This window comes from Primulina tabacum, chromosome 14 (genome assembly GCF_025594145.1).
Source record: "Primulina tabacum isolate GXHZ01 chromosome 14, ASM2559414v2, whole genome shotgun sequence".
Taxonomy (NCBI): Eukaryota; Viridiplantae; Streptophyta; class Magnoliopsida; order Lamiales; family Gesneriaceae; genus Primulina; species Primulina tabacum.
Genome location: NC_134563.1, coordinates 3,235,229 through 3,249,921, shown reverse-complemented (window position 1 = coordinate 3,249,921; position 14,693 = coordinate 3,235,229). Strand labels below are relative to the sequence as shown.

General features: G+C 35.9%; 3 protein-coding genes across 5 annotated transcripts; 2 read left to right on the top strand and 1 right to left on the bottom strand.

Annotated features, from left to right (window-relative positions):
- The first annotated feature begins 229 nt into the window (after positions 1-229).
- Positions 230-3,287, top strand: LOC142524885 (putative trehalose-phosphate phosphatase G). 3 transcript variants are annotated; one of them, XM_075629037.1, is made up of 12 exons: positions 230-418; positions 884-1,331; positions 1,438-1,578; positions 1,654-1,725; positions 1,819-1,941; positions 2,042-2,098; positions 2,181-2,282; positions 2,516-2,593; positions 2,675-2,744; positions 2,833-2,903; positions 2,987-3,079; positions 3,216-3,287. In XM_075629037.1, the coding sequence occupies exons 2-12, from the start codon at positions 1,050-1,052 to the stop codon at positions 3,273-3,275; spliced, it is 1,149 nt and encodes a 382-aa protein (XP_075485152.1). In that variant the 5' UTR covers positions 230-418; positions 884-1,049; the 3' UTR covers positions 3,276-3,287. The 3 variants fall into 3 exon arrangements, with proteins under 3 accessions (XP_075485152.1, XP_075485154.1, XP_075485153.1); XM_075629039.1 differs by having other exon boundaries at positions 230-430; positions 919-1,331; XM_075629038.1 differs by having other exon boundaries at positions 230-430.
- A 1,639-nt stretch (positions 3,288-4,926) lies between these two features.
- LOC142525025 (uncharacterized) lies at positions 4,927-5,673 on the bottom strand. The gene has a single exon (XM_075629194.1). The coding sequence runs from the start codon at positions 5,671-5,673 to the stop codon at positions 4,927-4,929; it is 747 nt and encodes a 248-aa protein (XP_075485309.1).
- A 931-nt stretch (positions 5,674-6,604) lies between these two features.
- LOC142524318 (acid beta-fructofuranosidase AIV-18-like) lies at positions 6,605-10,568 on the top strand. Its single transcript, XM_075628248.1, is given in 10 exon segments — positions 6,605-6,925; positions 6,927-6,974; positions 6,976-7,069; positions 7,227-7,235; positions 8,414-9,273; positions 9,368-9,529; positions 9,629-9,739; positions 9,741-9,865; positions 9,948-10,035; positions 10,105-10,568. Coding segments are annotated over 10 exon segments (1,995 nt in total). The 5' UTR covers positions 6,605-6,670; the 3' UTR covers positions 10,348-10,568.
- The last annotated feature ends 4,125 nt before the right edge of the window (positions 10,569-14,693 follow it).

Sequence of the window (14,693 nt, the reverse complement as noted above, 5' to 3'; positions counted from 1 at the left end):
CGACTGAGCCCACCTGCCGCCCCTCCCTCCTCCATTGATTATGGGGGACACCTGATTTTTTCCATGGACATACATGAAAGGCATGGTTTTGTTGCGTTTTCCTGAATTTTATTGAATCCGGGTCCATTTTTTTAATGCTTCCCATGCTGCTCGTAGGACCATAATGTGTGGTTGTCTATTGTTTTTTTTAAGCTGCATCCTATATAAACAAATACAGCTATAAACTATTTTTTACACAAGTTTTGTGCATTAAATATCAGTACAATCTACCAGTCCTCAAGCTCTGATGATGTATCTTCAATCTGGAACATAGCATTTAACTATTGAATTCTAATCCAACATTTGTTCTTAAAAAAGTATTTGCTTTTAGTGTGTTATTATCCTGTCTTCGAGCACAGAGATATTTCTTGGTTTGAAGGTACTAAGTTTGGTAAACAGTGCAACTGAATTTTCTTTATGACTTTCGTTTCATTTCTTGGATCTCTTTTTGGCTGTGTAATGCATCATTTTTGGTCAAGTGTTTTAAGGCATCGTATTATTGTTGAATAGTCTGTTTGGTTGGAACATCAATAGGCGGTTGTATCCAAGAATTAGCTTCTCATACGTAACAGAACGCTCTGTAACACTCAATGAATATTGTATGAAGTTTGAATTCATAAATTTATTTCCAATGGCTGAGCAAGGAATATCCAATGTTTTGGTTGGTTTACTGCATCATATGTTAAAAATTCAGGTAATTTTTTTAAGAATCAAGCATAGATCTTTGTCTGTTTGATAGCATATTCTTTCGGCGTTTTATTTTTTGCTTAGTTACATCCATTTTGCTGGTTTCTGTAATTCCTTTTCATTCATTAACATCTTCTTTTTTATGTTTATTCTTCAGGATATCTTTTTGATTGACTGCTTGCTCTCCAGCAGTGATCATTTTGCCCTGACAAATGGTTTTTCATTGATAAACCTGTCGATTAATCGAGCTTAGACTTACAGCCTTGCATCTGAAACGAATAACTGACACATCGTTTAGCTTTGAGAAAGAAATCTGTGGTGAAATGGATCTCAAATCAAATCATACATCCCCCGTTCTCGCAGATAGTGCCCCTATGAGTAACACCAGATTAGGCATTCACTCTGCCCTGCTTCCATATTCCACCAATGCTTTTTCTCCCAAACTCTTCCTAAATATCCCAAGAAAAAAGACTGGAATACTTGATGATGTTTGGTCAAGCCTTTTCGAAGCTATGAGGTCGTCATCTCCCACACATAATAAATTAACGAAAGAGCATGATATACAGATAAATGTAAATGATGATCTTGCTTACAGTGAATGGATGGTATTATTCCTCCTGCCTTTTTTTATGAGTATTCGTCCATATGTAACTTTGATCTGGACAAACCACTTCTAAATGTTTTCTTGTAATGTCATGGTTCCTTCTGCAGCTAAAATACCCATCAGCACTTGCATCATTTGAGCAAATAGCAAACGAAGCAAAAGGAAAGAAAGTAGTGTTATTCATGGACTATGATGGGACTTTATCTCCCATCGTTCACAACCCAGACCACGCTTTCATGTCAATTGCCGTGAGAATCTATTATAGGTGTTGTTTTACCCTTATCCTCGAGTCCTTTTTTGGAGCTGAACGATTAGTCTTGCAGATGCGAGCTGCTGTCAGCAATGTGGCTAAGTATTTTCCGACTGCCATAATTAGCGGAAGAAGCCTTGAAAAGGTGATTAGCTGCTTGTGATTGATTATTTTGTTAGTACTATTTTTACAATAGCTCTGTACTTACATATCTTCTTGTTATATGTCATTCATTTAGGTGTATGAGTTCGTAGGATTAACTGGAATTTATTATGCCGGAAGTCATGGGATGGATATCTTGGGTCCGGTCCGGCCTTCTAACGGTGACTATAGAAATTGTATTCGTTCAACTGACAAGCAGGTACTGTGTGATAGAGCCGTCGTTCTTGAGAGTATGTGCTCTAGTCATTTTTTTGCAAATATGCGAAGCTGCTATTTACGTATTGAACATTTGATTTCAGGGGGAAGATGTTAATTTATTCCAGCCAGCTAAAGAATTCTTACCAATGATCGACGAGGTATTATGGCATAATGCATGAGTTCTAGAATTATAGTTGTTGGTTAGCACTAAGAAATCTTAACATATTCTGCTAAAGCCAGGTTTTCAGATCTCTTGTTGAGATCACAAAAGATATACCTGGAGCAACAGTTGAGAATAACAAATTCTGTGTTTCCGTTCACTACCGCAATGTGGATGAGAAGGTATGTGTTGGGTGTCACGATTTTGGGTATAAGGTCAAGTGCAGTGGCGGATCTAGCCGGCGATGAAAGGATGGTTTTTCACTCTTAGAATCCATTCAGTCCTTTCCACCTCGTTCCCTTGATCCCGTCTTGCCCCCTTGCACTTGTGGTCAAGTGATTTTAAGATATACCATACTGCTTTGAATAATGAAATCCATGTTTTTTCTTTATTGAGTTTGCTTAAACAATTGCAGAGATGGAAAGAAGTTGGTGAATATGTCCACCAAATTTTGAAAAAATATCCCCATTTGCGAGTGGCGCATGGCCGGAAGGTATTGCTTCCAAGACGTTATTGATCATATCAGCCATCTCCTTTTTTTCTTTGCTTTTAGTAATTCACTGTTTTGTTCAAGGTTTTGGAAGTTCGACCGGTTCTCAACTGGGACAAGGGTAAGGCTGTCAAATTTCTACTCGAATCACTTGGTAAGAAATATATTTCATTGCAAAAGTAGTTCTTGTTTGTTCTAAACTTGGTACTTCCTTGAAACCATTTACAACCCCATCACCTTAGGTTTGACGAACTCTGACGAGGTTCTTCCGTTATATATTGGGGATGATCGAACAGACGAAGATGCATTCAAGGTATAGCCAAACTTCAGAAGTTTTATTTGCCTTCGACATTGGATAATCACTATGAGGAAAACTTTACCTACTATGATTTGCAGGTCATGAGAGAGGCGAACCGAGGTCATGGGATTATAGTTTCTTCTGTGCCTAAGGAAAGCAATGCATTTTACTCTCTAAGGGATCCATCAGAGGTACACAACCATAACCAAATTGATTGTGCCCCCTAGAGTTCATTCAATTGTCCCACCTCCACCCCCAAATCGTCTAGTTTTAGGCTCGTCCCTTACCGATTCAACGACCAATTTGTTACTTCTTCTACATGTTCAGGTAATGGAGTTTCTGAAAACTTTGGTGACATGGAAGAAGAAGAAGAATCCGGTCAATTAGCATTCGAAAAGCAAGCAGGATGGCGATATGTATATGATGTTTATGACAAACAGGACAGGAGCAAAGGTGCATTTTTCATTTGTATTGAAGCAAGCAGTGACTGAAAGGCCATCATCTTTTGAATTCTTTCTTTGCACCAAGGATGTTCCACACCCTAGTGTTTGCTTTTTCACAAGATATATGAAAATATTTAGTGTAATAGCATTTTTCTTAAAAAAAATTTATAAATTTGAGTTGCACAATTTCTATCGATTATAACTTTTTATAAAACGACAAGCGTTCGATCGTATAAAAGTTATACCTCGATTAATAACTTCTAATTTCAGCCAGTTTTTTATTTTTTTATTTTTTTATCATAACACAATTTATAAAATGCTCATCATATATAAATTTTGAAATTAAATGAAAAACTCAAAGATGCTAGATAAAAATTGCAGTTAGCTTATTTTGTCTTTTACAATGATAGTGATGCATTACATTTTTATAATGTTTTTAAATCAGTTATAATTTTTGATAAAACTAAGCATCAGATTCTATGAGACATAAAAACTGCCTACTAATCAAATACTACGCCAATAATTAAACAAAAATATCTGAAATTAAAATTTGAAAATATAATGGACTAAATATAAAATTAGACTGGTTAAAAGGAAAAAAAGAATTTTACCTTAGAATTTTATAATAAACTAATTTCAATTTCCGTACAGCTCTAAAAGTTCCTTATTCAATCCATTATTCATTAATATCATCTGACAAAATTCCAACTCAACAAAATTGCTGTAGCCAATCACAACCATTTCTTAGCACACATTATAAAATAATGTAATAATTATGTTCCTCCATCCAATTGGTCCTTTTGCATCCTTAGAGCATCCACATTCATCAAAAATCGTGGGGTCCACATATCACATACACATTACATTAACATATCTATTCTCTCACATTCATTTTAACATTCACACTCATTATTTGTGGGTTCCGCTGTCCACTCATTCATCTTACTCTTATTTTACATTAAATAAATTCAATTTCAAATTTTTTAAGAAATTTAAATTATTATTATTTTATATTAATAATAATTTGTTTTTATATATTCAATACGTAAAACAATTTAATTTTATGAGTGTCATTTACTTAAAATTAAAAATTCATTATAAACCTAAAATAAAACGGTACAACATATAATAATAAATAACACTTGCATAAAAATAAAAGAAAATAAATTAAATTTAACAGAATATGCAAAATACTAATTCAATGATTGTTGTTGTATTGTGACCAAATATGTTCAACTAAGTCGGCACGAAGTTGGTGATGCACATGAGTGTCAAGTATTTCGGAATTTGTTCGGAGATATTCATGAAATCCTCGGTTTGAGCCCTGGACTGGTTGTGCGGGTTCGTCACCTTCATCGTTGTACCAATTTGTCACGTGAACCCCATCATCTTCGATTATGTAAAATAATGCATGCTAACATAATATATTTTAACTTTATTCTGTACCAATAACGAGCTGGACCTCTGACAATTGCTCATCGAGCTTGGAGCACCCCAAATGCTCGTTCAACATCTTTTCTTGCAGACTCTTGTCTTTCCTTAAAAAGCCTCCTCTTTGGATCCTCCGGGCAAGGAAAAGCCTTAACGAAAGTGGCTCATTCCGGATATATTCCATCTGTTAAATAATACCCCTTCGTATATTGAGTCTCATTGACCATGAAATTAATCTCTGGTGCATTTCCTTGCAATACGTTATTGAATATGGGAGATTCGTACAACACGTTAAGATCATTACGTGAACCGGCGACACCAAAGAATGCATGCCATATCCACAAGTCTTGAGACGCGACCGCTTCAAGCACGATTGTCAGTGACCCATGGCCTATTGTAAACTGGCCTTTCCAAGAAACTGGGCAATTTTTCCATTCCCAGTGCATGCAATCAAGACTGCCCAACATTCCAGGGAACCCGTGCCTTTCATCATGCATTTGAAGAAGACGTTGAACATCATCAGCATTTGGCCTTCTCAAATATCGATCACTAAATAGTTCAACCACATATCCGCAGAACTTGAAAAGACACTTGATGGCAGTTGATTCACCCATGCGTAGGTACTCGTCAAGATGGTAGGCCGGGACTCCATACGCCAATTGACGAATTGCAGCCGTGCATTTTTGTAGTGGTGACAAGCCTTTTCTTCTCGCAGCATCGTCCCTTTGCTGAAAATACGGTGAACGATCCTCAAGTGCATTCACTATTCGAAAGAATAACTCTCTTCGCATGCGAAATCGTCTTCGAAATATTTGATCTGGATACACCGGGTTTGTGGAGAAATAATCATTGAAGAGCCTCGCATGCCCGGCTTCACGATTTCTTTGGATGAACCTTCTTCTTCGCTGCATCACGTTATTACTTTGACATAATTCAACTATATGTCGACTTTGTTAAAGTATCAATGACATTAGCTCTTTCCCCGGATCATAATCTTCGTCATCAACTTCAACTTGGACTTCGTTTTCACTTGTCGAGTTAGAGGTTGAACTATTGGAATATTGAGACATTTTGGAGTAAACAATTTCAAGTGTATCTGTTTGCCAAATTGTATGTTTGTAGAATGAAGAATTGTATAGTACAAGGTGTCTATTTATATTGAAATTTGCAACGGCTATATTCCAACGGCTACTTTGCAACGGTTATATTCACCAACAGATACTTTAAACCAATACATTAAATAAATAACAACGTTTAGCGACGGTTTTTGAAAATCCGTCGCTAAATGTCCAATTTCTTTGGGCGTTAAATAACACGTGGGGCCCGCATGTCAGCAAATCGGCGACGGTTTCTATAAGCAGTCGCTAATAGCGACGGTTGTTTCAAAAATCGTCGCTAAGTGTGCAAATTTTTTTAAAAAATAAACTGACACATGGACGTTCATACATATGAACGCCCCACACCCCCTCTCATGTGAGTGGGCGTTATAACGCCCACTCACATTGGAGAGTGGGTGTTAAAGGGGTGTTATAACACACCTTTAACACCCAATGTGGGTGCTCTTATGCCACCAATGGAAACAAAAACAGTAACATAAAATCATAGGATAAAAATTTGTGTGAGACGATTTCACGGATCGTATTTTGTGAAACGAATATATTATTTGGATTATCATAAAAAATATTATTTTTTATAGCTAAAAATATTATTTTTATTGTAAACTAATTTCAGTTTCGACGTATCTTTAAAATATCCTTATTCAGCCAATTATTTATTATATTATCTGACAAGATCCCAAGTCAACAAAATAACTGTAGCCAATCGCAACCCTTTCTTTGCAAACATATAAAATAATGTAATAATTGTTTTCCTCCAGTCCAATTGGTCCTTTTGCATCCCTTTGCACCAATGGCCACCACTTCTCCCCACGCCTCGCCGTATGATCTCGAACGCGCCACCACCTACGCCCCCATTCCTTCCGACCCCCACTCCTCCCCCGCCCTCGCCGACAACCGGAGGTCCAAGAAGCTCTTACTCTCTATTCTGTTTACACCTTTTCTTCTGTTGTCCATAATTCTCGTGACCAAGGATACTGGTTTAGAAACCAAGTCTTCAACTTCAGCTGCTGATTTCTCTCCGGCCAGGGATCGGGACGGAACCACCGTCAAGAGGGGTTGTGCAAGGGGTATCGGAGAAGGGTTTCCGTCGGGTAGGGCCGCGGCGGCCTGACTTTTCCATGGACTAATGAGATGCTGTCTTGGCAGAGGACGGCTTACCATTTTCAACCAGAGAAGAACTGGATGAATGGTAGGTTTACTCATATCTTTTTCTTTTAAAAAAAATTTAAAATCACTAGTTTTTGATTCTGATTCAAGTTTTTTTTTATTTTTTATTGATTGTTTCGTGATGATCCTTCTGGCAAAATTCTTCTGTTGAATCTGGTGGTTCATCCATCCTCCTGCAGATCCTAATGGTAAGTTATTGAAAGAAACTTATTTTTATTTATTCCATTTCTTCAACTTATTTACTTTAACTCGATCCCCAAGAATCAAGATCTTAGATAAATTTACTTTTTATATTACATTATCTGTATTTATTAGCAATTTTCATACATTTTAGATCAAAACCCTCAAAATTCGAGTGATTCAAATTCCAATTTTAAATCAAATTTATAAATTAAATTCATCTGTCTATACACAAGACTAAATATCTGATTTTCGATTTTTTTAATCTATTTTCCTACTTTTGTGGGATGTTCAAAGTTGAAAGCTAATTTTTAGGTTTTTTTAATATATACGCCACATGTGAATTTACTAATATTTAATATGAAATTTAATATAAGTTTATTAAACTCTTTGTATAAAATAAAATTATATAATAATAAATTTTCCCCGAAAATGTTATATTTGAAATTCTGTTTCATTATCTTTTATTTTGATAGAAATAAGAGAAAAAATCGATACATATGTATTGTGAAAATAAAAAATAATATAATATTATATTTGGTAGTAATCCATTTATATTGCTATTTTTGTCTATATATTTTAGCCATCTATATCTATATCTCATTGAAAAGTTGTTGCAAAATATTTAATTTTTTTCCTTTTTTTATGTCTCTGAGTTGAATAATTTTTTTTACAATTTATTAAAGATTGAATAATAAAAAAAAAGTGACTGGTGGCCAGTTTTTCTTCGACACGTCCAAGCACTAAATGCACACGTTTTAGTAAAATAACATATGGCTCTAAGTTTACGATTGTAGATTGATGTGACTTGGATTGAAAGTGACTACTTTATTAAAAAAATGAAATAAAAATATAAAATAGTCAATCTATCAAAAAATTATATGAAATCTAATTAAATTAAGTGGATGAACATATGTTTTTAATAAGTATTTTTTTTTCAATTCCGACCCATGTTGGGTATGTCTCATGTACAACGATAATATGAATTTAGAGTAGGTCTCTTGTTGTGAGACGGGTCAACACTATCGATATTCACAATAAAAAGTAATACTCTTAGCATCATGGAAGATCTAAATAAGATATATGTTTCACAAAAAACGATATGTGAGATCGTCTAACACAAGATTTTGTCATGAATTTATATATTTCATTCGGGTCGATCTAATTTATATGTGCGATGTGACAGGTCCATTGTTCTACAAAGAATGGTACCATTTATTCTACCAATACAACCCGGACGGAGCTATTTGGGGCAATATCACATGGGGCCATGCGGTATCAAAGGACCTAATCCATTGGCTGCACCTCCCTTTTGCAATGGTCCCTGATCAATGGTATGATATAAATGGAGTATGGACCGGGTCGGCCACGATCCTACCTGATGGTCAGATCATAATCTTGTATACCGGAGACACGTACGATCTCGTGCAGGTGCAGTGTCTCGCATACCCTGCCAACTCATCAGATCCTCTACTTCTTGAATGGATCAAGGACCCGGCTAACCCGGTCCTTGTTCCTCCTCCAGGGATCGGTTTAAAGGACTTTAGGGACCCAACCACTGCCTGGCTTAGCCCGGATAACGAAAAGTGGCGGATCACGATTGGGTCGATGAGGAACAAAACCGGTATTTCAATTGTTTATGAGACAAAAGACTTCAGGAACTATGAGTTGTTGAGTGGCTATTTGCATCAAGTCCCGGGTACTGGTATGTGGGAGTGCATCGACTTTTACCCGATTTCGACGACTGAGACAAATGGGCTGGACACGTCATCTAACGGGCCGGGTGTGAAGCATGTAATGAAAGTTAGTTTGGATGATGATAAGAATGATTATTATGCTCTTGGAACCTATGATCCGATGAAGAACAAGTGGATACCCGACGACCCTGAATCGGATGTGGGGATCGGGTTGAGATATGATTATGGTAAATATTATGCCTCAAAGACATTTTATGACCAAAATAAAGAGAGAAGAATCTTGTGGGGATGGATTAGAGAAACTGATGCTGAAGATCTTGATGTTTTGAAAGGTTGGGCCTGTGTTCAGGTAACATGCATTTTAGTACTCAAATCTTTATTTAATGTTTCATTGTTTTCACGTTTAATCCATCTTGAATCATATGTTCTTTCTGTTGTTCTAGTCTATCCCGAGGACCGTAGTATTCGACGAAAAGACAGGAAGCAACATACTTCAGTGGCCAGTTAAAGAAGTCGAGAGCTTGAGATCAGACGGTGTTGAATTCAAGGACGTGAATCTTGGTCCAGGATCGATCACGCCACTCGAGATCGACTCAGGATCCCAGGTTTGTACAACGTCCGGTGATCCAGCCATTGCTTTACAACATATATACATTCCCAAAACTATAGAATTTAACGGGAAAAGTGGTTTGGATATGTTGCAGTTGGACATTGTTGCCACGTTTGAAATCAACAGTGAGACATTAGAAATGACGAACAGAGCTGATATTAACTACGATTGCCCCACAAGTGGCGGTGCTGCTAATCGGGGGACCGTTAGGACCATTCGGGATAGTGGTGCTTGCCGACGATAAGCTATCAGAACTAACACCGGTCTATTTCTATGTCACCAAAGGAACTAATGGGAAGCTGGACGCTCATTTTTGTGCTGATGAGTTGAGGTTAGTTTATCTGTTAGTGTTACAACAAATGAACCATTCGCGATTCTTTATGACATTTACTGACCGCGGACATTGTGTTTAGATCATCTGTTTCTCATGATGTTGATCAAATAGTCTATGGAAGCAAAGTGCCAGTTCTTGATGGTGAAAAGTTCTCCATGAGATCATTGGTTTGTGCTCGTACTTCGACCCACGTTTCTCTATTTCGATCCATGGAACTAACAAAAATACGTCTTCAGGTCGATCACTCCATTGTGGAGAGTTTTGCTCAAGGAGGAAGAACAGTGATTACATCAAGAGTTTATCCTACGAAAGCGATTAACCAAGCACCACGAGTTTTCTTGTTCAACAATGCTACAACAGCAAATATCACTGCATCAGTCAAGATATGGAAGATGAAATCAGCTGATATTCGTCCCTTCCCCTCAGATCAGCTTCAACACGAGGCGGTTTCGAGCCAAAAATTTCCCAAAAATTTATAATCTAATTTTTATTTATTGAAATGTGTAGTCATATTGTAGCTATATGATGCCTGCCTTGTGTTTTTAAGTTCTAAAATGTAAAGCTTTTTTGTCTTGAGCGCCTTTTGTTTTGAGTGATTTTTTTTTGGTTGGAGAAGAATCTTTTGTAACATTTGCGTGTAATAGTTTGTTTACTCCGATTGAAATTTCCACGGTAATGAAAAGTTACAACTCATTATTTAGTACAATTCTCATACTGAAATGGCTCATGTGAATCTGACAAGTGTATTACATCAAGTTATAATATAATTGGATTCAATTATGAATTGATCTCGCATATATGACATGTCTCACGAATCTTTATCTGTGAGACGGATCAATCCTACCGATATTCACAATAAAAAATAATACTATTAACATAAAAAATAATATTTTTTAATGGATGACCCAAATAAGATATATGTCTCACAAAATACGACCCGTGAGATCGTCTCACACAAGTTTTTGTCAATATTTAATTACTAGAACTAGAATTTTACTACTTAACTTAAAGTTAGCTAAATAATAAACGCAAGAGAATAAAATTATTAATCTGAATTAACTAATTAGTACAATTGTCAATTAAATATAATAATATTCAATGATCAAGGAGAGATTCGATCAAATTTAAATAAAAGATTGAGACACGTAGCGATATCAAATTTTAATATGTTGACATATATTATAATCCAATTAATTATTAAATTCTTGCATGATAACATTGAGATTCCCTAATTTATTGATTAATCAATTTTTTTTATTTTTAATTGAATTTAATTATATCTAACCACATTAATTTTTTGTGAAATTTCAGTTTTCACCGAGGCAAAAACTTGTGTGAGACGGTCTCACGGGTCGTATTTTGTGAGACAGATATCTTATTTGGGTCATCCATGAAAAAATATTATTTTTTATGCTAAGAATATTACTTTTTATTGTGAATATCGACAGTGTTTACTGATAAGGCCAAATCATTGAAAAGATTTTAGGGATTTGATTTAATAATATTTGCCCTTATCTAATATTTTTATCCCTAATTATGTGCTTAATTGAATAATAATTGTAGATTTGAATAAAATGTGAAAAATGTTTAAATTGAGAGATAATATAAATTTACTAGATTTCAAAGGAAACAAAATATCAGAAGAAAGGAAATTAAATACTCTTATATTCTATTCCTTGATGATATTGAAATCTTAGAAAAATCGATGTAAATCTTTATAAGTATCTTATTTACACTTTCTTTACTGGACATGGGCTTAAAAAGGAAAGGAAGGAGGAGGCCCATTAAGAAGAATAAAAGGGCAGAAGCGTACAAAAGAAGGGAGGGCTGCCATAACAGAAGCACAGAAGGAGACGGAATAGGAGAACAGCGCGGAAGAAGAAAAAAGGGAGGAAGAAGGAAGGCAAAACCAGCGAGGAATTCCTCACACGCTACCAATTACAGAGAATCTCTTTCCATTCCTTCTTAATCATGTTTTCTGCATTGAATTTAAACAGTGAATTACACTTTTATTTTAAGTTTATGGAGTAGATTTTTATAGACTAAGGCCATGATAGGGCCGAGACATATTATTTTTTGATATTTTGAGTTTAATTCAATTAGATTATTTATTTTATTCATTGATTGATGTCGTTTATCACGTGTTCTTTTAATCTGGCCAATTAAATAGAATATTTGTTGGTTAATCTAAAACCGGAAGGCGATAGATTAATATTTGCTTCACACATCAATCAACACATGGTTAAATTGACTAGAAATATTATTCGATTTCAGTGTGCGACTTTAGGTTGAAAAACTGGAATTTCACAGCGATCTAATGCGGTTAAATCTAATTAAATTCAGTTAGGAATAATTGGACTGTTAGATTTAATTAGGTTTATTAATTCGAGGAATCGTTTAATAAATAATTTTGGGAATTCCGTCGTGAATTAAATAATTAATTTATTGAATATGAATTTGACACGTAGATTATAAATTGTCTCGGTACCGTTGTGCGCCTTAGTCGTTTTTAAATAATTTGAATTTTCATCTAAATTAATAGTTTGTATTAGTTTTGCTTTAGTTAATTTATTTAAATCGTGTTATTTAGTTTTAATTAATTTATCTCCCATCATTTGAATTTTATTAGCCTGAATTAGGAAAAATAATTCATATTCTAGTAATTAAACATCGATCTCTGTGGGTATGATACCTGGACTCATCTCAAAATACTATTACTTGACCTAGTCCGCTTGCTAGATTATTCCCAACCGAAATCGTCGGTCAAGTTTTTGGCGCCGTTGCCGGGGATCTGAATTGTTTAATATTAGGATTTATTATTTTCTTGAGATCAGGTTTTTATTTAATTTTGTTGATTCTACGCATATTCGTACGTTTAAAGTTTGTTTATTTATTTTCAGGGATTATCTTACTGTGCATGAGACGTGTTACAGGAGAGACAGAATTAGAGCCATTTGATCCAGAGATTGAGAATACTTTTCGACGGAGACGTAGAGCACAAAGGGAGAAATCCTCAGACTTTGACGTGGAAGAACAATTAAACAAGAGGAGAAAGTTGAAATAGCAGGGATTGAAGCAATGGAGAACGAGGAAGATGATCTCACTGTCTATGATCTCACTAGACAAACCACTGGAGGTTATGGTTCTAGCATCACTCGCCCTACTGTGGAAGCAAATAACTTTGAGTTGAAGCCATCCATCATTCAAATGATACAGTATCAAGTGAGATTTGGAGGATCGCAGACCGAGGATCCTAATGCACATCTGGAGGAATTTCTATCTATCTGTGACACAATCAAATTCAATGGAGTGAGCACAGATGCCATAAGATTGAGACTATTCCCTTTCTCTTTGCATGGTGAAGCAGCAGAATGGCTTAGAGATCTACCAGCTGGTTCTATTACTACATGGAATAGTTTGGTGGAAATGTTCATGAATCAATATTTTCCACCCACCAAGCTAGCACAACTGTGTATGGATATATCATCTTTTCGCCAGAAGGATGGGGAGACATTACATACAGCTTGGGGAAGATTTAGAAAGACGTTGAGGAGGTGTCCTCAACATGGTTTCTCTTCATCTGAACAAGTTCAGATTTTCTATAATGGAGTAGATCCTTCTGTGCGTTCCATGCTAGATGCAGCAGCCAATGGTAGCTTATACAGGAAGACTCCACGAGTTGCACTTGAAATAATTTCAAATATGACTGAAAATAGTGCGGGTTGGACAGATATTAAACGAGAAAAGAAGGCTGGAGTTCTTGAAATGGATGTGTTGAATGCACTTACTGCTAAGATCGATGGGTTGGCCCATCAGTTCTCTCAGCTGAAATCAAATCAAGCAAATCAGGTCCAAGGAATAGTCATCGAGGAACAACCTATTTTTGATGAAGAAGCAGTGAATTTTGTGGGGAATCAATGGAGACAACAATCAAATCCATACAGTTCCACATACAATCCAGGATGGAAGCATCACCCTAATTTGTCTTGGAAGAATACGGAGAATTCCCTTAATCCAACACATATTCCTCCACTGCTCATTCCTCAACAAGTGAGACAACAAGGATTATTGGTACCTGCAGCACCTCCAGGATTCAAGCAAGAAGATCAACGACCAATTTATGAGGATTTTATGATGAAACATGTTGTGGGGATGGAGACGAGACTGCAGAATCATGATGCTATCTTACGAAGGTTGGATGCTCCAATGAGTCAAATAGCCAATCAATTAGCAAATCGACCCCTTGGAACACTACCAAGTGATACTGAGAAAAATCCGAAAGGAGTGAATGCAGTGAGTACAGTGATCAAGGCCGAGGAAGAGGAGCCAAAGAGGCAGAATTCTACAGATATGGAGGCAAAGAATGATGGAAGAATGAAATCAAAAATGGAAGATGCTAAGGAACAGAACACTCAGACTACACGGAAGACAGGTAAGAAAGGTAAGGAGTTTGATTCTAATGATAATATTGATATTAATACACTCCTTTCCCTCAAAGAGCAAGGCAACTACAATTGGATCAACAATTTTCAAAATTTCTTGAAGTTTTTAAGAAATTGCATATAAATATTCCTTTTGTAGAGGCTTTGGCTCAAATGCCTTCTTATGCTAAATTCTTGAAAGATATTTTGACTAAAAAGAGGAAACTTGTTGATTTTGAAACTGTTAAGCTTTCTGAGGAATGTTCAGCTATTTTGCAAAATAAATTACCTCCAAAGCTTAAGGATCCAGGTAGTTTCTCCATTCCTTGCACTATAGGAAATTCTAATTTTAACAAGGCATTGTGTGATCTTGGTGCTAGCATAAATCTTATGCCTTATTCTTG